A 27213-nucleotide genomic window follows, 5' to 3' on the forward strand; every position below is an offset into this window, starting at 1 on the left:
TGCTATTGGGGTTCCTTTTCCTGTGGTGCATGCAGCCCATCACCCCACCTGTAGCTGGAGCTCAGGATAGGTCGATTCCATTTCACTGCCTTTACTTATACTCACATGGCATTTCTTTCTCCATGAGACTGTATTTATTCTTACCAATGCAGTACAGGTGTTCCTTATGCTAATCTACTTCATATTTATAATGGCAATTTTGAGTAATTTTATAAGATATAAAAATCGTCCTACTCTTTAATTATGTGCCTATTTTTGATTTTAATTGAAGAAAAATATATTTTCTAATTTTTGTTTTTATTGTCAATTATATGAAAGTATAGATGGTTTATTTTATTTATTATATTATCAGGTAAAGTTTTAGGTTCTGGGGATAGAGTCACAAGAAAATGGCAATAAATGGAAAGTGGAGAGAAAAGAGAGGATCAGTCCCCACCTCATCATCTTTGTATCTTTTCCAGTCTCTCACAGTGAGGCCTCTGATGGTTTCCTATAATTTTTTTTCCTGAAAATATCCCAGATGAGGGCTCAAGCTGCATGGAGCCTCCATTTATTTCAGCTTAGTGGCGATTACTCTCCTAGTTGCCTACAAGAGGGTCCTCATTTGCCACTGTAGTCTTTTTAGGTTCCAACTTTAGTAAAGATGTGATGTGCTGGTAAAGACCTCTCAATTCCTATTTCCAATGGGCCTGCCTCCATACCTCAGGCTGTATCTCTTTTCCTACATGCTGGTCCCCAGGACCGGGATTCTTGATCTTGGATCTTGCATTTGCTATTTTTTTTTTCCCCCTAAACTCTTTATTTCTACCCTGGCCTCTGCAGAGTCAGGTCTCTGCTGTTTTAGGAAGAGATCTCCTTGAGGACAGACTGCGTGTCTGACCTTTGAGCGCCGTCCACCCTGGAGTCCTTGATGTAGTGCTCTTCCCAGCCCCTGAATCTGTCTGGGAAGTCAGGCAGGTTTGGCTTCAATTCTACTATCTAGAGATATTTTGGAAGAGGTTAGAGTGAACTGTGTACATATTTGAGTTTAGATTTCATAACACGCTCAACTTTACTGGAGTTCACTGCAGAAAAGGAGGGAAAGAAAAATGTTCTCGATGTATACAAATGCCACAGACAGTTGTTTTTACGCCTACTTTATTTGATAGCTTCTAATGGCTGAAGGAGATTTCAATATCAAGTAATTGTTTATCACAAATGTGCCTAAAAATAATTTTAAAGATCTTTGTAGGGAAGCAGAAACTCTTTGAAGTCCAGATGTTTTCTCAAGATAACTAAATCTGGTAAAATCACCTATGTAGAAATAAATAATATTTTATGGCCACATCTGCAAAATGAAATATTATCATCTTCATTGTCGATATAAAAACAAATGAAAGTTATGGGTAAGTTTTGATAAAATGAATTACACAAAGCATCATTTATATTTTTATATTTGGCTTTGGGACATAAGGCAATATGGAGAACTTATGTGACACACAAACACAAACACACACTCGCACACACACACAAACACACACAGAAACTCAAGTACTCCTCTCTGCCTCATTCTTATTCCTTTCTGAGATCAGCCCATAATATCAGTAATCCTCTGCTGAACTAAAATAATATTTTTGCTCCAAAAGTCTGCTAGGGAAAACATCTATTAATATATGTTTTTAAATCAAATATTTCCAGAAATGCTTAGAAGCCCCTTTAAATCTAGCAATGATAGCATAATAAAGGGTATATTCTAGGGAAGAAAATGCCCACCTAAAGTAGAAAGTTACCAGTTAAAAATCACAAAACATCAAAAAATATTTTCAAAGATTATTTCCATTTACCCAACAGGTTTTTCTATTTAAAAATTATAAAATATTTAAAAAGAGAAAACAGAACATTCAAATGATCTTAATTCAGTTTTACAATCAACGAGTTGGACTAGATGCTATTTTTTTTTTCTCAGCTCTAACTATAACTTTAGTCAACATAAAAAGATGTTAAAATGTGTCCCACTGGTTCATTCAACTGTTAGTAGAAAAAAGTGGCTTAAAATTTTGAAGCCTGAAAGTATAGCCATTCTAATTTACAGACAACAAAGGCAAGTCCTAGGAAGAAAAGTGATCATTCAAGGGCATCCATCCATTCAGAGATCAATCAATGTCACTGTTTTCAAATCTGCCTGATCATCAATATTTTGCTTTGTTTTGTTTTACTTTATTAATGGCTCTGGAGTCCCCATTCCTACCCCTGGAAATTTTGCTTTAGTGATTATGGGGTGAGATCAGAAATTTCATTTTTTAAAAGAGATCCTCAATATCCTAAGGAAACACAGATCATACCAGACTACTTAGGAAACAGTGGTGGAGAGGAACAGATAGGTTGCACAGTCCTTGGGCAGGCTCTCCACTGTCACACAACAGCATTTTCCTAACACGTCCGTCATTTTATGACCCAGGGTTCCACTTTCCTGGTGTTTTCTCCCCTCTAGCTGGAAAGCATATTATAAGAGTGATATTACTTGGTGTCTAGTTTACTTTCCTTTGATACTCCTGTGGAAAAGGATCTTCCTGAAGGAAATAAGAATTAAAAGAGTAGATTTATAGACCTTAGTTATCATCCAATCCAAATCACTCTAGATCTTTAATTCCATTTAAGTTCCGAAACTGTCCTTACAGTAAAGTATGAATCTACACATCACCATGCTACAGTCTTGAGCCTTTCAAGGAGGTCTGCAATTTGAAAATTATTTTCTTTACCTCAGGTCATGGGGTACAACGAAGTGAATTTCTCTAAATGGTTCAAATACATCATAAGGAGATGGCTCTTGGAATACGTTTGGCATAAGAAGTTCTTAGTAAAAGAAAAGCTTAAATAGAATTAATATCTAATAACATAACATAATTGGTTTTACATAGTGACAGTAGAGAGCAAAGTTCCTTCTAAAATCTTCCATTTAGAATTCCAAGCCCCTCAACATTCATATTTCTGTCAGTTTTCAATATAGATTGTATGTGTTCGCTGTATGCAAACTGTAGCCAAAATATACATTTCTATTCCTGATGCTACTGTGGATGTCAAGGTTTAGTTTAAGCCTTTTTTTGTAGCAAATTATGAGAAGTATAATTCAGCTCTCAATGAAATATTATTCCTGATCTTCCTTGTTAGTAAAAAAGTAAATTATTAGTTTGTTATCTATTAATTTTAAGGAAAAGTTTAGAAAAAAGAAGAAAATAATAAATGACTTACCTCTAAGTATGTATGACTCCATGTTAAAGCAGCTAAACTAAAAGCTTACCACAACTTTAAGAAAAACTAAAATTCAACATAATTCAGTTTCTTTTTGCATCCCATTTAGGAAATGTTTGTCACTGAGGCTGACAAAATAAATTCATTATTTAGTCATGTCATTTATAATGCAGTCTCATGATACTGTCTCTGAGGATCAAATGTTCAGTTAAAGCCATACTAGACTACCAAATAATATATAAAACTTTATGAACATTTTATGCTTGCTTTACAAGGCTGATCTATTAAACTTGTGACATTTTTATTTAAAAAGAATAAACAAGGATATCAATGGTATTATTTTATCCTTATATGGTTTTATGTGTGCCATAATCTACCAATGTTAGATGTGTGCATAATTCTTCTTTTTCAATGTAGCTGGGGGCCAAGGAAGTGGTTAATTAATATTTGTACTGCAAATGCCTTAAGTGGATACCTATTAAAAGGTATACAAAATATAAACAGTACTGTATATTTTCAAAACTTTTAAATAAACACAAAGAATATATAGGTATACATGTTATAATTTCAAAGTCAACACTAGCACATAAGTTTTTCCTATCTAAATACATACTAGGATACTTCCTATTTCAACACATGCACCTACAAACACATGGCCATGCACATAACCTTACTTTCTGCCACTTGCAAGAAAGAATATACAATATTGTACATTGTTTCAACTTATATCATATTGGAAAATTAATGAGGATGGTATTAAAAAATTCTGACCTAAGAAATCAAAATACAGGAAGATAATTATTCCTTAGATTAAAAACACTGAAGACTGATGGAAAGTTAAGATTTAAATTGCTTGTCGGAAGAGAACAGGTCTGCCTGTAAACGCTCAGAATGCTCTGTTTGACAAGTGGACTAGAACTTCTGCAATATAGCAGTCCAGGCCAAAGACTTAAGCCATTGATGCTTCGGATCGCAGAGAAATGGTATAGTTGTGGGTAGATCTTCGCAACGCAGGGGGTGCAGATGGAGATCTGGATGCCCATCTGGAGGGGAGACGACGATTTGCTGGTCTAGCAGGTCGGGAAAATCCTTTTCCATGTGAGGCGTTCACTGACATGGATTCCTAGGACGCAAGTGAAAACATTCCTCACTGTCTGGCCACCAACAATAGGCTTCATATATGATGAGCTCAACTGTAACATTAGTCTGTTAGTAAATTTACAAGAAAGAAAAAGTATTGAAAACTAAAGAAGGTACTTGTCTAATATTTGTGGTTTTGAATGCTTTAAAGCAATTCAATTTTAATACGGAATATGCCATTTGATAATCTTGTCCCTTTCCTCACACTGACAAATTTTAATACAGTTAATCTCTTTGTAGAACTAATGGATTTAAAATTTCAAGTTAAGTAACTTGAATATCATGGAAATACAGATGTTTCTTAGTGGGCGATGAGGAGGTTACAGTGTTACTTAAAAATAAAAAGATAATTTATAGAAGAAACCATTCATGTCAAGTTATTGACACTTTTAGAGGTGATAAGCAAAAGGCACACAAACCAAATGATTAATCTGATGCTTTTTTCCACTCGCACTATCAAAACCTTAAAATTATCATTAAAATGCTTTTAAATACATCTTCATTCTAATTACTAATACAAAATTCCTATCTCTTGGGCATGTTCTGATGGGAGAGAACCTTTTCCTTCACTTTTCTTCTTTTTCTTTTATTTCCTTCCTTCTTTCCTTTTATTTTAATGGAAAAAAAAGCCTTCCTTGGTCCTTAAAATTAAAACGAAAGTACAAAGCTTCCATGACACACTTTATACACTTGGTTCTTATTGACCCTTCTTAGACCCCACAAAGCCTGTGCTCTTTCATATGAGCTAGGCAGTGAGGATGGCCTCCTATTTTTACTATTTTAGCCATGGTCTGACAGTAACCTGCAGTTTCTTTTTCTTTTTGGAGACCTATTTTTTAGATTTGTTCCTACAGGGGGAAGAACAAAAAATGAAAACAAAAGCTGCTCCTAAGGATCTCGAGTAGAGGAGCTCCCTGCCAAACTCCCAACGAATGCAAAAAGGGAAATCATTTAGTATTATTTCTTGTTAGTTAATGAGAATTTTGTTTGGTTATCGTACAGATATATGTATTTCCCATCTTTAGCTACAGGACCTTGCAGGCATTGATGGGCTCAACTAAAAAGCAGAGAAATACAAAAGCAGAATATTTTTTGCACCTTATAAAGACAGGCAAGATTTCTCATAAGATGGATGAAAACTGATATTTTTGCAGAATTTGAAATCCACATAGTAATTTTTTACACCAGAAGGAAGCAACTTGCACAATAGTTTAAAACCATGCTGCATACCCACTGCATTCTATGAAACTAGGAGTGTTGAAGTATTGGTTAATAATAACAATATGTCACCTCATAACTTTTTGTTAGGTTCTTAAACATTATATGAGTAAAAGAGAGTGTTGTATAACTCTTCTTTGTAAATACCAATTTCTTCGACTTCTTTTTCTCCTATAACTGATGAATATTAAACTCTCATAAATAGACAGGAACAAAAAAGATAACAGTTTACTTAAAATGTCCATTTGAGTGGGGGTTTTTTGGTCAATTTCTATGCTAAGAATACATAGAAATAAGAATAACCTTATTTATATATACTATCTTTTAGTTCCACAGATAAGAGGACTCTATTAGGCACTGTTAAATGATGTGTATTTCTCATATTCATATTAATGTGACTAATCCTATGAGAAAGAACATGAGTCAAATGCTGAGAATGACTGAACCAATCATAGTTAATAACTGAAAAGTGAAAATGATTTTTAAAATATTTTCCACACACTTAAAAAGAACCTTTAAAAGAATGAAATTCTACAAATCAAGAAATGTCCATTCTGAATATTTTTTCAAGAAAGAACAAACATTTGATCTTCTTCAGTTTCCTAAATCCACTTACTGTATTTATGTTATCTCATTTCAGAATTTTTCAAAAGTTACAATGTACTATTCTCAGTCTTAAAAACTACACCTTCAAGGTTCGTGTTGAGTTATATTTATTTACAAACAGGGTCAAGAGGCTAAGAAGAGTCCAAAACTTGTGCCCCCATTCTGTTTATATGAATGGCACATATGAACAGAATTCAGAGCCATTATTAATATGGATGCTACCAAATTATGTTATTTGCTTTCTCACCTCTGTTATCTTTTTCCGATCTATTCCTTGCTTCACTTCCTGTCCCCCCCACACAGCTGTCTTTTGCTGAAACTCTTGTTCCATTTGGAGCATTTCTAAATGCTGACTTAATGTGGCACCACCACTGACATCAGAATTACATTTGGTCCAGTTATCCCGGAAGCACGTAGAATTTTGCAGTGCAGACTCTGTTGCTGTCTCATAGGTTTTCAGCAGCTTTTCCACAACACCATAATTTGACCTGGGATCAGCTGACCTTGGACGGCCAGACAAATTACTCGGTCTCCAGTCATGCTCGTGGAGCATATTCCGATAACTGCGAGGACTTAGGTGTCCCTGCATTCGTCTTACTAGGCCTGTTGTGGATTTCTTGGTGGGATTATCAGGCACATTTTCCGTGGGCACAGGCATGTGGGCATTGGTTTTCCAAATACCAGACACATCATTATTTTGTGATATGCTACCTGTGTGAGCAGATGAAGTATCACAGGGCTTGAGATCCTCCGATAATTTTGAGCAGCTTTGATTTTGCTGTATTGCCTGACAATTTCTATCTGTTCTAAATACAGTTCTGTTAAATTCATCAGTCTTTGCTGCCAACTTCTTGTTCCTTGTAGTCCTTTCAAAGCCACAGCTGAAGTTTCTAAGTGGGCTACTGCTGTCTGCCACTGAGGAGTTACAGTCATTACTTACATGAAGATCGGGATGAGATTTAGCAGGGTGATCTGGGATCACCATTTCATATTTTGGATTACTGGGGGTAGAGCAGGTTTTCTGAAACCATGAAGTAGAGGGGCTCCTTTTTGCACCTATCCCAATGTCATATGACCACATGCTAAGTCCAACATCCTCATTAGTTGAAGGCTTGCTATCTATTTTGACTTCTGGTACCAAAGAGGAAAAGATGATACCATCTTTCAAAGTTTTCCCTTCATTTGGATACAAAATAGACATCTCATGTTGTCTCAAAGGGAAGTGAGGGTTGTAATTCCTTTCACTTTGACCCTCATGGGGCACCCAGCTGTTGTGGTCTAACCTTTCCTTCCATCTTTCATAGGCTTGTTCAGAATCTGAGCTGGGAATATTTCGAGAGGTGCTTCTTGGAGGAGGAACTGGTGGAGTTTCATTTATTTTCAAATCGATTGTATCAATTCCACATTTTTTCGCAGGATTGCTCTGGAGCATATTGGTACAGCTCAGATTCTTCCTATTTTTCTGTTTTTCTTTTTCTAAACTACTTGGAAGAATGCACGGGTCATTGCTGATCATGGGGTCCCCATGAGGTATATCAGTTACATTTGGCATTTCCTGGAGAAAAGAATCTGACTTCATCCTAAACAACAATGAAACATGGTGTATTAGTTATAACTTTATTTAGAATAAGCTCTCTACAGCAACCATGGCTAAAGCAATGAGTTTCTGCTATAATAAAAGGATTCACAACTCCCTCATACATCATTTTTATATAAACCTCCCAGTTAAAAACTTCAAGTCCTTTTATGGTAGAATGAAGTCTACCTTTCAGTGTTATATTCAATGCCCTACATACTCTGACTCAAACTCTTTCCAAACTCCTCTCTCATTTTCACTATTACCTGAGACTTCACCTACCCTGAGATTGAACTATGTAGTCTCCTGGGTTTCTGCTACTGGCATTTCCCTTTCTGTAGCTTTTATCTTGCCATTCCCTTACCTCCTCTCTGCCTGCTGAATTCTTATTCATTATGTAATGTGAGCTCAAGGTCTTCTCCTTGAATGTGAAATAACATTTTAAGTAGTCAGATAGAAATCTGAATAAAAGTGCAATGAGGCATGAGTAATTCCAAATGGAAAGTGTCATTTGGGCTTGAAAAAAAAGTAAAATTTTTTTGGATGACTTGAGTAAAAAGCATATAGGATTAAAGTAAAAGGCAAAAGGAGTAAATACTATGGCTATTCGAAGGAAAATGAGTACTTTGATATGGATGAATTATAAAGCAGAGTGGGGAGGATAATGAAAAATGAGAGAGAAACATCAGGTCATGCCAAATTGTAATGTCTCTGAATTACAAATATCTTGAACCTTGTTCTAAAGTCCATGGGGTGACAATAAGAACTTTATATTAGGTGTGATTTGTAAAAGAAAATTGTTAAGTCTTTTCTGGGTTATATTAAATAAGCTAAATATCACAATTCAAACTTAATCACACTGATAAATATAAATCATATTTATACCTCTTCAAATTATAAAAGATTATGGTATAGCTTACAATAAAATGTGGATAAATACCTATTAACAGAGAATAGAAACAAAACTAAATGGGCAAATAGAGGACAAAGTTATGTTTAAAACAAGACTGGCTAAAAAAATCTACTGTAAGTCAGCACAAAAATTCTTTCTGAGCTTCCTAACAACTAATGAAAAATAAGGGAATGCATTTGTGTAGCTTTCTAAATGAAGCATACTGCCCCATGAGGACAGACAAATGTTGATCCTAGAATAATCCATCTTTACTTAACTTGTAGAGAATTCCAATGTATTTGTTCATTTGGCTAAAACTTACTGTTGTAAGTATATATTGTTTCCAAATGGAAACAGCATTTTTTTGTGGCATGTGTACATGTGTACATGTGTACATATTTATAATATGTTGTTCTGAAAAGTATGTAGGCCTCCATTATATAAATACTAATTGAAGTAAAATAAAGTACTCTTAAGCATTAAATATTTTAGAACATGATTATATAAGCAAAATGCCACACTGTTAAATCTGACATCGTTCAATGATACGTTTAACTGAATTAGTCCAGTTGCACACTCTCATTGCTCAAATGCTCAGAATGAGAAAGAACTACTTTAGAGGTTACTTACTGATTTTTTTATAGAGGGTCTTCCTTAATTAAACACCAAAAACAGTAAAGTATTACTAATAGATTACAAAGGGAATTGGAAGATTTGCTTTAAGAATTAGTGAACAGAGAAATAGACAATTACAGTTTCTGGCCTGGTGTGGTGGCTCACGCCTATAATCCCAGCACTTTGGGAGGCTGAGGCAGGGGATTATTTGAGGTCAGGAGTTCGAGACCATGTTGGCCAACATGGTGAAATCCCGTCTCTATTAAAAATACAAGAAAACTAGCTAGGCATGGTGGTGTGTGCCTGTAGTCCCAGCTGCGTGGGAGGCTGAGGTAGGGGAATCGCTTGAACCTGGGAGGCAGAGGCTGCAGTGAGCTGAGATCACACCACTGCTCTCTAGCCTGGGAGACAGAGCAAGATTCCATCTCAAAAACAAGCAAAAAAAAAAAAAAAAAAAAAGAAATTAAAGTTTCTATCTCCCACCCTAGATAATACATTTTAATAACTCATTAATTCTTACATGTAAGGAGGAGGCAGTTTGGATTCATTAACTAAAAACAATATTCTTTTTATTTACCCATCTAAAATAATAATATGTACCAGCCTACCTTCTATGGTTAGACCGCTTTCGAATTTCCTCTTGAAAGCTGCATAATTCTTCACTAACCTTCGCAAGTTCTTCAAGAGCCTTTACACATATAAGCAACAGCCCGTTAGCACTTTGAAATGTAAATATTTCTTTAGAAACAGTTCTAGGCCAATCACATCTTACTTACTGTATTGAGGGCGCCAGAACAGCTCTTACTCTCTTCCTCAGAAGTCCTCAGGACAGGCCAGGCCTCACATTCCTTTTGGTTGTCTGTAGCCAGAGGATCCAGAAACCCTACTTCTGATTTTTTTGTTGCTTTTTGTTCCTTACACATTTGATTTCCTCCACTGACTAAGCTCTGCTCTGTTTTATTTTCTTTTCTCAGACCATCTTCGTGATTTGTCCTTATAAATTCACATTGTCCTAAATCGGAGTAATTTGGGGAAGATTCTATCATTTTGTCTGGAATGGTCTTCTCATGGTAAAGATCAATGATCTTAGCACGTTCATTCATATTGATTTCCCTCCGAAGCTTTACTTCCTGGCAAAGCTGTACGAAAAAGAAAACAAAATTAAAACTTCTTTTCCCTTAATTCACTTTGTTAATATTCTTGATACTAAGCAAACCACTTTGAGTTCTCTTTGCCATATTAAAATATACTTCCTAGGTATTAATGCTTCGGCCTCTAAATAGTGCCTCTAAAATATGGATTAGCTGGAACAAGTTTGATGAAACATAAAGGCTACTTTTATTAGGGCAACACATGGATGCTAATTCTTTCTGACTAGCAATCAATCATTCAAAAAATGAAATAAATCTGTATTTGTATATAAATACAGAAACACTGTCACAAAATTAGAATGACCTGAATCAACTACTGGCCATACTATATAATTGCTTTCAGAGAAAAGCAAGAATTTAACATTCAAGCCATAGTTTCCAAACGTCTGGTCCCACTTGTACACTAACATTTAATTGTCTAAATGCTTGACAATCTCATATAGTAAGTCAACTTACTCTGTTCCTTAAATAGTCACTTGTCAGTCAAAAGATGTTTCCTTTGGTTGGTCAATTACATTGGTGAGGGTTAGACATTACTGAGATTTTAAAAAAATGTCAAGGTGATACACATTTTTAAAAAGTTTCTCATCCAGATTAAAACAAATATGACAAAACCCTACGTGATATAATAGAACTGCAAGGCTTTGATCATCTATTAGTCTGTATTAAAGCAGAACCCAGATGACTTCTTTATGAGATCTTAGTTAAACCTGCACACACTCATTCAGTTCACTTCTGAACAGAGGAAAGAAATGGCTTTCTCTTTAGGCTTGAGTCATGTAAAAGCTTGTCAAACTTCAAAAGACTGTCAGATGACTATCAAAGCAAATGACTCTATATTTAACAGCCACAATCAATATCTACACTACATGTATTATTCAAGTAATATAACAGATTTATTGCTGCTTAATAAATACCAGTAACTCAGTTGAGAGAAGCACTAGAGTTGATGCCTGAAATATATACGGTGCATTTATTTTTCTTATGCTTATAAATTTATTAGTATTTATTGTATGAAATCAGGATAGCATCAAACTGCAGCCATGAATCGATTGTTTGGTCCCTGCCAAATTATTTGTACTGAACTTCTGTGGGCATTATGGTTTGAGCTGACCTTGAGGGTTATAAGAAGCCACCCTAAAAAGTACTTTTTTTTTTTTTTTTTGAGACGGAGTCTCACTCTGTCGCCCAGGCTGGAGTGCAGTGGCCGGATCTCAGCTCACTGCAAGCTCCGCCTCCCGGGTTGACGCCATTCTCCTGCCTCAGCCTCCCCAGTAGCTGGGACTACAGGCGCCTGCCACCTCGCCCGGCTAGTTTTTTGTATTTTTTAGTAGAGACGGGGTTTCACCAGGTTAGCCAGGATGGTCTCGATCTCCTGACCTTGTGATCTGCCCGTCTCGGCCTCCCAAAGTGCTGGGATTACAGGCTTGAGCCACTGCGCCCGGGCTAAAAAGTGACATGTTAAATTTAAGGATGTTGTTGGTGAAACTGTCCTGTTTTTGAGAAGTCATGAGTAAAAACAAAATTGCTTTAGTTGCAAAACCAGGGGAAAATGTGCTATTCCTGGGAAATAAGTTTGCCTTATCATTTGAATTTGAAAGTATATGTACCTGATAATTTTTGTTAGTTACTAGAAAGACTCACTGGTACATTTCATATACGATCCTTCCTCCTGTCTTCAGCTCATCTTTCTATTTTTGTTTTTGCATATTTTATATTATACCTAATTTTATGCCATCTTAAATTTTCTTGCGGACTTATGTGAGGTATGAATAACCAAATAACAATGTTACTGATGGAAAACTATTTTGTACAAAAGTAATCTAAGTTACTTGGTACTCAGCCCTTGTCAATGGTTACCTGATTATTCTACCAACGGATACAGGCAGGAGACTACAGTGTGGGGAAAAAAAAAAAAAAAAAAATCCCAGATGTCTATAAGTTCTATCCAGAATTTCTATCTGGATTATTTCAAATTATTTCAAGTATGAACATTTTGGTTTTGCCATAGCAAATGCAATGACTGTGGATAGTGGCTGAACAGTGAACTATGAGCATTTTAATAGCCAATACTGTATCCTCTCATTAGATATTAAAATCACTGAAGATATATGTGCATACCTGGGAATCTACAAATCTCTAGTACATGACTTAATAATTTACATCTGATTTAACATATAGAACTTTGTGATAAATGTTAAACAAATACAGTCTTTTATGCTTGCGGTATGAGATTATTTTTCCAAGTGTTGATTTCTTAATTTTAGTTTAAAAAATTATCTTGATTCTCTGTGACATGTGAAGAAACTTTCCTCTTGTTTTCCTTGATCTTTCTACCCCAGCTTTGAAGCCTGTAAGAAGGTACCTTTGATACATGTTTGGCATATATATTAGTAAGGGTAGCACAGTGCTGGTATTCAAGTCTTTATTGAAAAGCATCATCTGTAGGCATTAGGGGTAAGCACATTATCTAAACAAATTCCCAGCTATGGAGCTGTATAGCACAGGCAGCAAAACATAAACAGCAGTACAGCTACTCTCCAAGATAAAAAAAAAATGACAGCTTTTCTGTCTCCCTGATACGGAAAGAGATGTTATCTCTCTGAGGTATAATTTGATGTTTAAAACATATTTCGTGCCTGCTAATTGATAAGGCTAATATTTACCTTAGATGAACTCTATAGAATTGTCAGAATCATTATTGGACAGTAATAAATTTAATCAGACAGCAGTTTCTTTTAACTACATGGCTTTAAAAATTGGTAGACTAATCCTGCATCCCTTAGTTATTTTGCTTGGATGCTAGAATTGTCTGAGACTGTTACCAACTGAACTTCCCAAACATTTGGGAGGCAATGACCTAGGACTACGGGTCAGTTTCTGACTGAACTTGAGTTTTGAATTCTGATTTGACCAGGGAATCTCTTTGTTGATCCAATCTGAGTATGGGTAGAGGGGTTAAAGGAGCAAGTAGGACACATTTTCCAAACTATAGAGGGACAAGAAGTATATATTCTCCTATAATCCCTAATCATATACTACATGCCTGCCTTCTCAGCTCTACTTTAGAGGAAGGGCTTAATAGTTACTTTTCTTCAGCTTTCTTCCTACTGTGCCAATTCATATTTTATTCACAGTCAATTACACGGCTGTTAATAAGAAACATGACAGAACTATAAACACATAAAGCACTTACTTTGCCTGCAAAAAAGGTCAAGAAGTCTTAAAGTAACAACTTTGGTAATGCGCATAAAACCATATAAAGTCAATACTATGTATGCTACCAAAAGAAAGCAAGATAAGCATAAATTATTTCCAGTTGGTGCAAAAGCTTGAATATACATCAATGCAAATGCTTGAAGGAAATATTTCAGGGTCAAAGGACTGAGGGAGGGTTAACGGAAACAAAATGACTGTGTCAGAGTCATGTTATTTTTCATAACCCCTTTTCCAATAAATATGCCACTAAATGTGCACACCTTAATATAATAAATCTCATGTCTACTGCCATTTTCTGTTTGATATATGATACTCCTTTTGATTATACTGAGCTATCTAACATGTAATTTCCTTTAATAGACATTACTCATAAATCTTCTTAGGAAAGATCTATGTTCTAATGCCCAATTATAATTTTACTAATCTATGTCCCGCCAAGTATATCTTTCTTGCATTTTAGTCCTGGCCCTGGTATTTGAAAACTCATACAAAATACATACCTCACTTTTGATAAAAAAGCTCTCTCATCAGAAAATAATAAGTTGAAACATTTTAGAGTGACATTTCAAATGCTTAATTTTCATGCAGTGATATAAAATAATCCTTACAATGCCACTGGATAAGATTATGCTATTTTTGTTCTAGTAAATATCACTGAGAAATGCACCTCTTAGGTGGAATAAGGAAAACAAAAGAGTTTCCAATGCAAAACAGTCAACAGAATTTTCATCCTGCACTTAAACATTACAGTACATCCACAACAAATTAAAGTGTACCTCTTCTATTTTCTTCTGCATAATCTTCCATTGACTTTCCCATTCCTTTCTTTCATTGTCAAATTGGTCCAGTAATTCCATCTTTTCCTTATGCCAGTTAGTCTCTGTGTTCTCCCACTGCTTATGTAGGTCCATGGCAACAGTGTAAGTGTCGGTGAAGAAGTGTTTCTGCTCTTCTCTGCCTCCTCTTAACCGTTTCTTGGAAGCTTGAAGTTGTTTTATTTGAAGCAGTCTCACTTGCCTTTAAAATAAAGCCTAATATAAACATAACAAGAGAGAGTTCCAAATCCATGTGCTTTCTGGAAATATATTTATCATTTTGTCGAGCCATTCACATAAACAAACTATAGGAAAATTGGACTCAAAAGAAAAGAGATGACAACAGTCTACTTAAGAAGAAACTAACACAGTCAATAAAGTAAAAAGTATAGTCCAAAGTTTTTTCCCCTTTCTGAGACCAGACAGCAAAATTATAGTGGACAAGATGATTAAATGCACATGTGAGATATAATCATCCCTTTAACCACTTACTCTAAAAGTAGATTTTTTCATGAATATCTAAGAGTGGAAGTATATAATTCAAATGTATGGTCACTTCTACAGACTGTGACAGATTCTGCTGCAATAAAATTATTCTTTCTGTTCTGATGCAACCATACTCTTATGACTTAAATTCCTGAAACAGAGCTTGGTTGCAGTCTTAATTCTATGTTCAGAGATCAAGCCTGTGCCAAATGTAATTACTGTGTTACTTATTAAGACCCCAAAGTTGGTAGTCAACTTGGGACTGATTTATCATCCAGAAACTAATCTAAATTATAAAAAATATATTCATTATGTCACTTCATCAAGGAAAATCTAGAAGCATCAAAACTATCCTGTGAAATATATGTTAAAATTTATCCATGCTCTCTTTTCCTTTGAATAGACTATATACTATAAACTGCTTAGGATATCGAATACAGAGAATTGAAGAAAACATTTTGCTCGGTTTTCAGGGAATCCTCTATTACATTAAGTAGTGACTGAAATAATTAATTTTCTAGCCTTCAGGGATGTGTATTTAAGGTTTGAAGTCACAATTTAAAATACCAGCTATGTAACTCTGGTATAAGTCTAAAATTTCTGAGATTTAGTTTTTTGCATTAAAATGGGGATAGTCATAGAACTGTTAAAAAGATTAAATGGCATACTGAATGCAGAGTAGTTTGAGAAATTTAAGAAAGTTTTCTATTTTTTGCTTTACAAAATTTCATTTTGACTTCAATTAAAAATACTTTTGTATTAAATAAGTCATGTGCCTTTTTAGGAGGTAGAAAAACATGTTTAAAATGTTTGAATCTCTGTTTAAGACAATTGTGCCTATAAGATGTTAACTCTTCAGTCACTAGGCCATTATCAAAATGCTATAACTTACTGGTGGCAGCTAATGCTAATTATGGACAAAGATCCCAACAATCAATAGCTTTGTGGGTGCTGGCATTACCAAATTAAGCCCACATACCCAAGCAGCAAGCGCCAATTTTGTATTCACAGAAGATAACTGCATATTTCATATCCTAAAAGTAAGATAAATATCGAAGACTAATTTTATTTTTGTCAGACTGTTGTGAACATACATATCTGAGTGGTAAACAGTTTTGAACATAGATTTTTTGAGTCACAATCAATGAATTAGAATAGAATAAGAATAAAAAATGTTAGCTATACATGCAGGGTTCTGCCTTCAAAACACCCTAATAATTTAAGGATCTATATTGTTACTCTACTCTCAAACTATTTACTAAAGATACTTTGATAATTTTTTCCTATGTCTTTGGCAATAGTACTATTATGATTAATTCAGTCAAGAAAAATACATAATTTTAGATCCAGCTATTAAAGGTGCTATCATGTCTCACTTGTCTTGAAACTAGCAGACTGCTTTAAAACTATATGTAATTAACTGTGTGGTGAAACTACCTTGCTGACTAGAAAGTATTTGCCACTGTAATTTCTTAGGAAGAATGGTGTGGACTGAGATAATAAGACATAACTGCAGATTTAACCAAAGAAGCTAAAAAAGGATGCAGACTAATTTCAAGCTACCTGGAAAAGAGGAGCTATGATAAATCCATGTTTTATCCCAACTGTCTTTAAACACTGGAAATGTTCCGAAATCACCATAAAGTCTTTTCTACAATTATGTAGCAAATGGCTCCAATTTTTCCTTCTATTCCTAACTCTTCTCGAATCGTTTCCACACTACTGTTGAAAGATGCCAGGCCTTTCTCTTTTTAACCTACCAGAAGATCATTCAGGAATACCCTAAATCAGTCTTGCTCTTGATAACAAGACTATATGTAAACCCAGGTAACAGTCCTGAAGCAGAATGAATCCTGCACCTATCTGCAAAGAGCCAAACTGATCGCTTAATATGGAGAAGGGCCAATGTATGGAGCTTTTCCTTTCCAGGCCCAGAGCACTTGCTAGTGCCAAAATATGTAATAGTTATGGATCAGAAACAAGTCTTTACAAGAACATTTCTATAGAGCAATATCTGTGCCAATTTTTTGTGGAAGGATTTGGCCTCCTTAGCATCTCAGTCTTGTCATAAATATAATGTTAGATGTTAACGTAGCCAAACATATTGCTTCCACCTCTAAATATAAAGGGGGAGGGGCATAAAATTATTTTGGAGATTAAGTGAGCAAAAGGGAAAAATGCTTAAAAGAAGTGCCTAAACCCTGCTCTGGATCATAGCAAATGCCTGATAAATACTTGCTTCTTGTTTTCTTCCTTCTGTCCCTTGTTCCCTCCCTTCCTCTCCTTGTCTTTCCTCCCTCCTTCCCTTTCTCCTCTCTTTTCTTCATCTATCCCTCTCCCTGTTGTTCTCTGGAAAAAAAAAAACCTGATTATTTTGATCTTTATTTAAAAACGAGATAGAAGCAAGTATAATTGTGTGAACTCTCATATTCTCCATGATCTTCTTTTGCCTTTTTCCAAGTATTTTAAAGATACATGTCAAGTATTTAAAGAAAAAGTTTTATTGTTAGTAAAAATGTGAACAAATCTTATGTAAAACTGCTTTTGTTATAAATCTGACTTAAATATTACAAAAAAAAATCAAACTGAAGGGGCAACTTTGTAGAGACAGAATGTTTCATAATGAGAAGTTATGGGGTAAAGTGGTTCAGCAGATTCAAAAACTCAATTTAAGTGCTCTCTACTGGGGCAAAAATAAAAGTTCTTTTTGTTCCTAGTTGTCATTCATTTTCTCCCACAGATACTGGCATCTATGTGGGAGAGAAGGAAGGATTTCTGCTGTCTGTGTCCCCTACCCCATATCTCTTTCGCTCCCCAGTTTATGTTGTTCCTTCTAGAATTCCATTTCAGAATAAAAATTTATTAGAGCAAATGTAAGAGGACAGAGTGAGCTGCAGTACTTAGTCACACACCCCAACTCTAAACCAGCATTGCATAATCCCTTTTAACTTACTTCCCCTTTCCAGGGCTGAAAGCCAGAATTATAAAGAGTTGTGAGTGGGTTGCATAAGTATGGTGATGGGAGGCAAATAGTTTTGCTAGCCTTCCGGCCCTACCAGTAAGCAAAGTTTAAGAGTAACATACAAGTCTCACAAGAAATTTTCATCCCCCAGATTAGCCTCCGTCTGGTCATGGCAGCAATTCTTTCTCCGAGGGGTGCTCCATTCTTAGGAGACCTTGGTCACTACCCTTTCAACCTCCACCTTGCCCATTGAAAACTGGATTGCAGCCAAACAAACCAAACAGCGTTTCTTAGGGGCAGCTGCTCCATTTCTACTTCTCTCTTTTTAGATTATTGTTTAGAGTACTTGTTTCTTGCTCTCCTTATTTCCTTTTGCTAAACATATCACTTTTCATATAATTAAAGATTTTTCATTTATAAGAGGTTACATATTCCAATAGAAATGCCACACACAGTAGGTACTGCTAATCTCACAATTCCCCTAGAAGACTCATTTGGCCTGAAGATGCTTTGCTTCTGATTAACTTTGATGGACTAGGAATTCCCATGCTTATAACCTATCAGAGTAATGTACCATTTACCTCCTAAATTCTCTATCCCTTTCTCCAGGCTATTATAATCACTTGAATTATTTCAATGAATTAATAAATCTCATTCCTCTCTATTGTTCACTTGCAATTGAATCTTTCCGAAGACCACCGTGATTTGACTGTTACAGGGTAAAAGGGAAATTTTTTTCATTGCTGTTTATTGCCGTTTTAGCACATTCCTCATGCTCCAACAAGGTCAAAGAGACACTACCACAATTCCGAATGAATCAACTTTACAGTCTCATTTAATAATCTTCTTTCTTGTTTTCTTTACAGTTATTTACTCAAATTAGAAAACATCCAAGCTGTATGCACACTGATTTTACTTAACTTATAAAATGCAACCTTTAAAGCAAACATTTGGTTTGAGTAAACAATGTCTAAAACTAACCATCGTGAACAAAAGACATAGTGGTAAGTTTCCCTCCTAACTGTAGATTATTCAATTATGAATGGCATAGACTTCAGCTCAAATTACAGAAACACTAACTCTACAGAGAGTCCACCACCACCTTAGATAAAACTAAAATATGTTTTTCACCACAATTTTCAAATACCAACAATCTCAAGGATTGTGAACTTTAATTTGCAAATGTTAAAAGTCTTTATATGAATAAAAAAAATCACATTTGAATAAATATACTTAGTGAAAATCAATGATGGGCAAAGTGCTTTTCAAACAACTGAGAAGCAGTGTTGGAAAAACAGTCTCAAAGAGCGGATGGTACTGTCAGTCCAGAGTTGGGAAATCTACCCTGAGCAGCTGAACAGCCTTTTTCCTAGGAGTCAGTACAATCTGTTAGGCACCCCGCCCACTGTTTTTAAGCCCAGACACAGACAACAGCAGAGACAGATGTTGAAATTACACTCCACTTAAACAGTATCCACAGTTCAAAACATCTCACCAGCAGCCCCTCTGTAGCCTGCCCTAATTAGTCACTTGCTTGTAAACTTGCCGGAAAGAAACATACCTTTCACACTGGGGAGAAATCCTATGGATGCTCGACCACTGGTCAATCTAGCAATGGAAGGAAGTGGATGGCTAGCTGTCTTAAAGAGAAAAGTCTCAACTCGGTGAATCTCAATTCTTTACAAGAAAAGGGGATGCAAAATAAGTCCAACCATTCCACAGAGCAGTACTGACAAGTCCCTTTGAAACCTTCACCACTTTTACAAGTCAAAAAGCTGCTCAGCTTAGTGTCACAGCAGCAGCTGAGACTACAGTGACGTCAGTTACTTGGAGGCGGCCTTCAAGCCACCTCTTCCAACCAGAGCTCTGTAACTTTAGAGCAGCTCCTGCTCTGGGTAAACAACTCCAGGTCCAGGACATTTTTAGCTTTTATAATGGAGCCCAGTATTTTCAAACTTGCCAAAAGAGCTGGTTGTTAACATCATACGATGACAATGGCCAATTTTAGATTTATTTTATTAGGAAAGTAAACTCATTTTTTTTATAGGCAAGAATTATCTCGCTCCTTCCATACTTCTTTCTCCTTCTCAGCTGGTGGTAGGATGTACTCTGCTGCGCCTTTAGAAGTTTGCATCTGGATGTGGCAGAACAGCATGTGTAGCATAATTATAAATACTACATACTCTCAAAAGATCTGTGAAAGTTACCAAACTTCTATCTTCAAATAAAATAGAAATGGGACATAAAGTCCAACCTCTTAGCTCTCTGTGATTCTGACAGTGTGTTGCTTTTATCTACAATAATAGCGATGTCTTTACATTAGAGAAAATCAGAGCCCATGGGAAAGGATGAGATTTCTTACTGTGGGAGGACAAAACACACACACATACACACACACACACATCCCCCCCAAATATGAGATACTTATGGGCTTATTTTCCACTGAAGTGTGCCGCAGCCATAGGAAAAGAAAGCAGCCTAAGCGTATGGAAAAGTTCTCTAAATCATGATCAAATCAGCCTGTTCTGAAATGCTAGGAGATCTTGCCTCCCCAGCGACATTTCCAGGTTTATTGTGGCTTTGTACACACACCCACCTGATGGCATTTGGTTTAATTTAGCCAAAAAAGTCTCTAGAGTAATTTTGTGCCTAACTTAGCAAATATACAAGTTTAAACAATAAGGTCTTATCTTCAGGTCTGAAGAGCGTCCCTGGTGTGGTCTTTAAAGTAATACATATTTACTGATATTATTTTCACCTGCTTCCAGATAAACATTTCATGAGGAGCTAAAGTTTAATAATAGTAACCTGCTCATAGTAGGACTTTAATACATGTAGGACAATCAAATGAAACCCTACTCTGTGTCTGGAAAGCCTGACATCATAATCTCAATAGCAAAAACAACAACAACAACAGTGATATTTACAGTAATAATAGTAATTATTCACTGAGGGGCAACTCTCTACAAGGTTCTGTGCTAAGTACTTTGAACAGACCTTTATCTGAGTTCACCCTCATAGCAATTCTGTCTGTAGATACTGATAATCTGATCTTACTGATAAAACCCAAGGCTCATAGTGGTAAAGCAACCTGCAAAGATTCATAGAAACACACCTATGTGGAGGAAAAGGGTTTGAAACGGTTTTTTTTTTTTTTTTTTTATTGCAAACCATGGAATTTTGTCATAGAGATCTAGGTTTCAGTTCTACTGCCACCACTTATCTGTGTGATCTTGTAGACCCTGATTCTTCCTTAAAGAGATAATTATATTTACTTTAAGAGGCCGTAAGAATATGAGGGAATATATACAGCGCCAAGCAATACAATAATATTGCATACAGCGCCAAACTACAATAAAGGGTAGTTCATGTCTACCTCCATACTTATGAGGCTAGGAAGAAGATTCTTTGAGAGAGGGAGAGGGAGGAGGGAGTTGCACAAAAACATCAATACAGAATTATCTTAACATTGTTTCCGGTCGGGCGTGGTTGCTCATGCCTGTAATCCTAGCACTTCTGGAGGCAGAGGCAGGTGGATCACTCGAGGTCAGAAGTTCGAGACAAGCCTGGCCAACATGGTGAAACCCTGTGTCTACTAAAAATAAAAAAATTAGCTAGGCATGGTGGCGCAGGCCTGTAATCCTAGCTACTAGTGAGGCTAAGGCAGAATTGCTCAAACCCGGGAGGTGGAGGTTGTAGTGAGCGGAGATGGCCTCACTGCACTCCAGCCTGGTTGACAGAGCAAGACTCTGTCTCAGAAAAACAAACCAAAAAACATTGTTTCCTTTACCTTTTCTTCTACTCCAAACGTCTTAACTTCTATGTATCACTTGTAAATCAAATTAAGACTATTTTCTAAATCCTATTGAAAATTCAGATAGTATGTGTCTAAGTTACAAGAGATGTTACGTTGGACTATACTTCCTAAGTGTCACTCAGTAGTACCCATTTCAATCTTTTTTCATGGATGTCCCGGTGTGATTGTCCCAGGGCAATCACAAATAATTGCCCTATGTTTTAGAAAGAATTACATCATTCATACCTGATGACATACTAATCTTATAATTTCAATGTATAACAGATTCAAGTGCTTCATCTGCTTCTTGTCACGGTAAAGCTCATCTTAAATTGTACACAGAATCAAATACTAGTGAAAGTCTTTGATAAAAAGTTTACTCCAAGTTTACCACTTTTTCTAGTATTTACCAACCTTTTCTGTTGAATTTTATATATATATGTAAAATTTATATTATATGTTATTTATGTATAATATATAATTTCCATGCCATATTTCAAACCCCAAAGACAGAAAGTAAGTCAATTAGCTGATACAGTGCAAAGTCAAGAACTGTTCAGCACAGCTTTTGAGATTTTCCCTTGAAAACTTTTTGTTTTTTAAGAAAACTTTTAAAAGATAGTTCCCACAATTATGTACATAAAATGAACAGATTTAAAAGGTTGATGCTGGCATACTCAGCCCTAACAGTTATATTCAAACATCTTGAACTGCCTGAGGTTTTCAAGCAGGTGTCAGAATGACTGAAAACCTTATGGAAAAAAAAATGCAATTTGTTTTGTAAAGCGGTTTATCTCTAAACCATTTGAACATTTAAATCTTCAAATATGAAATTCACAAATGATTGTCCTATGTTTTAGAAAGAATTACATTATTCATACCTGATGACATACTAATCTTATTTCAACGTAAAACAGATATGTAAAGAAATGTACATAATAACACTTAATGGAAAATAAATGTAGAAACACCGCCTGCTGTCAAGAAACAAAAAAGAAAATTCTAAAAAGGATTGGAAAAGATCTATATTAATAATAATATTAAGGCACAAGCAAAAACATTTTGAAAAGCGTAAAAGAGAAATAATGCGTGCATAAATGTCACTAGCAGGTGTTTCCAGACTTACAGAATTTTACAGTCAGAAAGAACTTCTGAAATCATCTAGCTAACCTTCTCATTTTACAGTTGAGGGAAGAGGCCCTGAGGGTAACTCATCTGTTCAAGGTCACAAAGCCACTTACTGGCCATTCCAAGAATAGAATCCCGGTCTCCTCATTCCTGGTGGAGTGCCTTGAAGTTCAAAATTCCAAGAAGTGCAAGGGAAGAAAATTGAAATAAGAATGCTGGATATGAGAGGAGACTGAGAAGTTGACTTCTGGCTTTGGCAAATTTTAAATTCAGTTTTCTTCTATGTCCAAATGAGAGAGATGATACTCTGTCTTCCAAGTATGACCTAAGAATCATATAGCTGAGTATTTATTTATTTATTTATGTCGTTAAAATAAATAGTCTCACTCTGTCATCCAGGCTGGAGTGCAGTGAGGTGATCTCGGCTCACTGCAACCTCCACCTCCCAGGTTCAAGTGATCCTTCTGCCTCAGCCTCCTGAGTAGCTGGAACTACAGGAGCACGCCACCATGCCCAGCTAATTTTTGTATTTTTAGCAGAGACAGGGTGTCACCATATTGGCCAATCTGGTCTTGAACTCCTGACCTCATGATCCGCCCACCTCAGTGTCCCAAAGTGCTGGGATTACAGGCGTGAGCCACTGTGCCCAGCCAGCTGAGTATTTATTACCGTCTAAAGAGGCTTATGTCCTTAGCTAATTGTAAACACTGGGTCAAAATAAAAAGGCAAATGGATTTTATCTTAGCAGTTAAAAAGATCTGAAGATAAACACAGCAACATGGCCTTAAGCATGCCAGTACATATTTAATCTATAGTTTCATTTGCAGAATGATCTTGAAGTATTACAAAGCAGTTACTCATTTGTTCTCTTTATGCTATGACAACCTGGTTGTTATGAGACTGGAGAGCTTCTGATTTCTTGCTTACATCATTTTTCCATTGCTTATTCTTTTACCCTTTAAACATATTTAACAGTAAAAGGGGTACTGTGTTTCTATTTTCATCGGAAAGAAGACAGAAAAGATTTAAAAAACTAAATTTGTTATTTTTTGTTTGTTTTAGTTTTGTTCTTGAGATGGTCTTGTTCTGTTACCCAGGCTGGAGTGCAGTGGTGTGATCATGGCTCACTACAACCTCATCTTCCGGGGCTCAAGCAATCTTCCAGCTTCAGACTCCTGAATAGGGGACCACAGGCACTTGCCACCATGCCCAGCTAATTTTTTGATTTTTTTTTTTTTTTTGAGATAAGGTCTTGTTATGTTGCCCAGGCTGGTCTTGAACTTCTGAGCTCAAATGATCCTCCCTCCTTGGCCTCCCAAAGTGCTGAGATTATAGGCCCAAAACACTATGCCCAGCCTAAACTCATTCTTGTGCATGTTAAAGTTCAAAGGCTACTATAAGGAATGTTATTTTAAGAAATTCTTTCTTCTTGAATAATGTCTTCCTCTTGCAATTGTGAAATTACTTCAAGATCATGAGATCTCGGTTGGTTAGCAGAACTCTTGAATCTCAAATTATCTTCAATTCCTAAGGTCTTGGGTACTTCAATTAACATTCCATGTAACAAATATTTGTGAATACCAATTCTATGCCTGGTTAGACCAAGAGGGCTCAAAGAAGAGTAAGAAGTCCTTGTCTTCAACAGGTCTGGTCAGCTCTGAAGATTCCCTGAAATGTGACATGTAGCATGACTGTTTACATTCTGAGTAGCCCACTACACTGGTATAAATTCACAAATTTGGAGAGTCCCTCCTAGGAGTACCCACAGCATTCCACCAAGGAGATCACGGTTTAGTGTTACTCTCACTCAGCCCTAGCTGCACACTATAATCACACAGCGAATGAAAAAGAAAAATAGCCACGCTGGAACTCTCCCCAGACTTCTGACTCAGACCATCCAGTGGTGAGGTCCTGGCTTCAGACTTTTGATAAAGTTCCACAGCTGATTCTGTCAAATTTGGTCCTGTGTTATTTGAGTTCTAGAATGGCAATTTCAACTGTGTGTTAATAAATATAATTTTGATCCTCCTAAAGTACTGTTTTGGGATATAAAATTATGAAGATAACACACAGAATATTTACTATCCACAGAAGTTACATGTTTGGATTATTACTTGCCAGCTAATGTACTATTTTTCCAGTGGGGGATGTTTATCCTTAGAATCATGGGACACTGGCTCTCTCTTCTATTCTGAAGGCTGATGACACGTCAACAGGTTTTTTAGCCAAGCACATCCATCATGGGGCTTATACACAGGCATTTCCAGATGACAGAAATATTCAAAAGACACACGTTTGAATGATCTGTTCTTTTCAAGTCGTGGTCCAAATTCTGAACCAAACAGTAACATATTTGAGAAATGTGGGCTATTTTAAAACTAGAAACAGAGCTTGCTCACATTTTTCAAATTTGCTTTTAGCATCTCATTGTATTATTTACAGATTCTTGACTTGAAGGATACTGATAATGATGAGAATAAAATCAAAATAATAAAAAGGACCGCTCGAGGGCTACCTTTTCTTTAGTGACCAGAAGAGTTCCGGGAATGCTTGTCCACCACAAGAGGGCCACCCTGAGCCACTTCTCTCTGCTGCGCTGGTTCAGCAGTAAAGCATGGCTCAGGCTTGGTGAGTGTAATTTGAAGGACACAGGAACTAATCTATATTCCCCCAGGGAGTAACTAATCCACCTATATCTTCACGAGAAATGTTAGATTTATCACTACTGGGTGACAGCATTCTATTTCCAATAATTGCCTAGTAAAATACCACTGATAGAGGAAATAATTATTGGCTAGTCACACTTCGGCACAGAAAAGGAGAAGAGGTAGCACATACTAAAGACTAGAAGGAACAAATCAATATGGGTAGGGCTTTGATTAGAGGTCGGGAAAGCCATCTGTTTCATTCACAGGGCATGGAGTAGGGAAACAGGTGGAAGATCTGAATGGGGAACAGCATGGGTGGGTGTTAGATTTTGAGCACTTGGAGTTCAGGTCAAAAGAAATGTGGCATCATCACATAAGAGGGATACGGTAAAGGATTTGGAGGTAAAATTACAGAAAGGGAGGCCTAAATTCACACTTCAGTGTAGCCCCCAGGCCCACTCTAATCAGAAGACTTCTGCAGAACCAGCCAGAACCATTTTCCATGGCCAAGGTCCCTCAGTAAGTCCATATCAGCCTATAAGCACAATACCTTGATGGGTAATTTGCCCATGAACATCTCAAAAATTCATAAAGGAAAAGGGTTTAGGAAAAAAGAGTCACAAAATGGTGATATCGTGCAGGGCAAAAGCTATTCAAATGCAGGAAGGAGGCAGTAGGTATTTAGTACCTCCCCAAAAGCAGCTGTGTCTGACCCTTCCACTGTATTCTGTTGTTGTTGATGCTATCAATATGTATTGCAAAATAAGATTTCTGTAACCTCACTCTTTTTTTTTGTTTGTTTGTTTTTGTTTTTTTGAGACGGAGTTTCGCTCTTGTCGCCCAGGCTGGAGTACAATGTCATGTTCTCAGCTCACTGCAACCTCCACCTCCCAGGTTCAAGTGATTCTCCTGCCTCAGTCACCCAAATAGCTGGGATTACAGGCGTCCACCACCATGTCCAGCTAATTTCTGTATTTCTAGTAGAGACAGGGTTTTGCCATGTTGGCCAGGCTGGTCTCGAACTCCCGACCTCAGGTGATCCACCCAACTCGGCCTCTCCAAGTGCCGGGATTACAGACGTGAGCCACTGTGCCTGGCCAACCTCACCCTTTTTAATCCAACTCTTTTTAATCACCGCTACTACTTTGAATCCAGTCACTTTCTACAAATATCAGGTATCTTCAAACTAATAGCTGCATCTGAATCAAGTACATTCCCTCTGAAGTAAGGAGGCTGAACAGAGGCTTCAGTTTCCCCTCTTGGACAGTTTTTCCACATCAAGATGAAGTCCAAGGCCAGGCAGTCCTCATTTTCCTTGACTACCTCAACTAGCTTCAATGTGGCTTTTTCCACCAGATGTAATCTAAGCTTGTTCACAAATGCTAAGGCCCTCTATGCAGTGGCCCGACAGCCTCAGCAGGTACACATTTCCTTTCAGGCAAAGGCTCAGAAGATACACATTTCCTTTCCTGCTTGGATTCCCAGGAGTCACCTAATGCCCGGAAAAAAATTAATTTCAGTACCTTGTCATGTTGAAACCCAGTTATAAATGACTGATCTAGGCCAATATACAGGATGTTCTATTTAAGAAGTCTCACTCTATTTTGTCTGTTCAGGAGTCAGAGATACAAAAGGAGTAACAAAGAATGTGAAAAAACTGTTTATAAGAAAGAAGGAAGGGAGTTATAAACTACGAACTAAACTGAATGTTCTGACTTTAAGAAATAAGAGTA

General features: G+C 36.5%; 2 protein-coding genes across 4 annotated transcripts in view; both read right to left on the reverse strand.

The window, feature by feature from the left end:
• Positions 1–1120: 1120 nt before the first annotated feature.
• KIAA0408 (KIAA0408 ortholog) overlaps positions 1121–27213 on the reverse strand; it is a 32574-nt gene continuing 6481 nt past the window's right edge. The window contains exons 1-6 of one of the 2 annotated variants that reach the window (XM_045391563.2): positions 19470–19677; positions 14422–14676; positions 10052–10414; positions 9884–9963; positions 6440–7772; positions 1121–4351 (exon numbers count right to left, since the gene is read on the reverse strand). In XM_045391563.2, coding sequence (XP_045247498.2) covers positions 4178–4351; positions 6440–7772; positions 9884–9963; positions 10052–10414; positions 14422–14556 — 2085 coding nt within the window. In that variant the 5' untranslated portion in view covers positions 14557–14676; positions 19470–19677 and the 3' untranslated portion in view covers positions 1121–4177. Of the gene's footprint in view, positions 4352–6439; positions 7773–9883; positions 9964–10051; positions 10415–14421; positions 14677–19469; positions 19678–27213 lie in introns of those variants that run through there. The other variant, XM_074037014.1, reaches the window with a different exon arrangement.
• The window catches only part of MTCL3 (MTCL family member 3), a 67820-nt gene continuing 55036 nt past the window's right edge, over positions 14430–27213 (reverse strand). For both annotated transcript variants that reach the window (XM_045391559.3, XM_045391560.3), the window contains exon 8: positions 14430–14676. The gene's annotated coding sequence lies outside the window, so the exon portion shown is untranslated. The remainder of the gene's footprint in view (positions 14677–27213) is intronic.

Source organism: Macaca fascicularis, chromosome 4 (genome assembly GCF_037993035.2).
Source record: "Macaca fascicularis isolate 582-1 chromosome 4, T2T-MFA8v1.1".
NCBI lineage: Eukaryota > Metazoa > Chordata > Mammalia > Primates > Cercopithecidae > Macaca > Macaca fascicularis.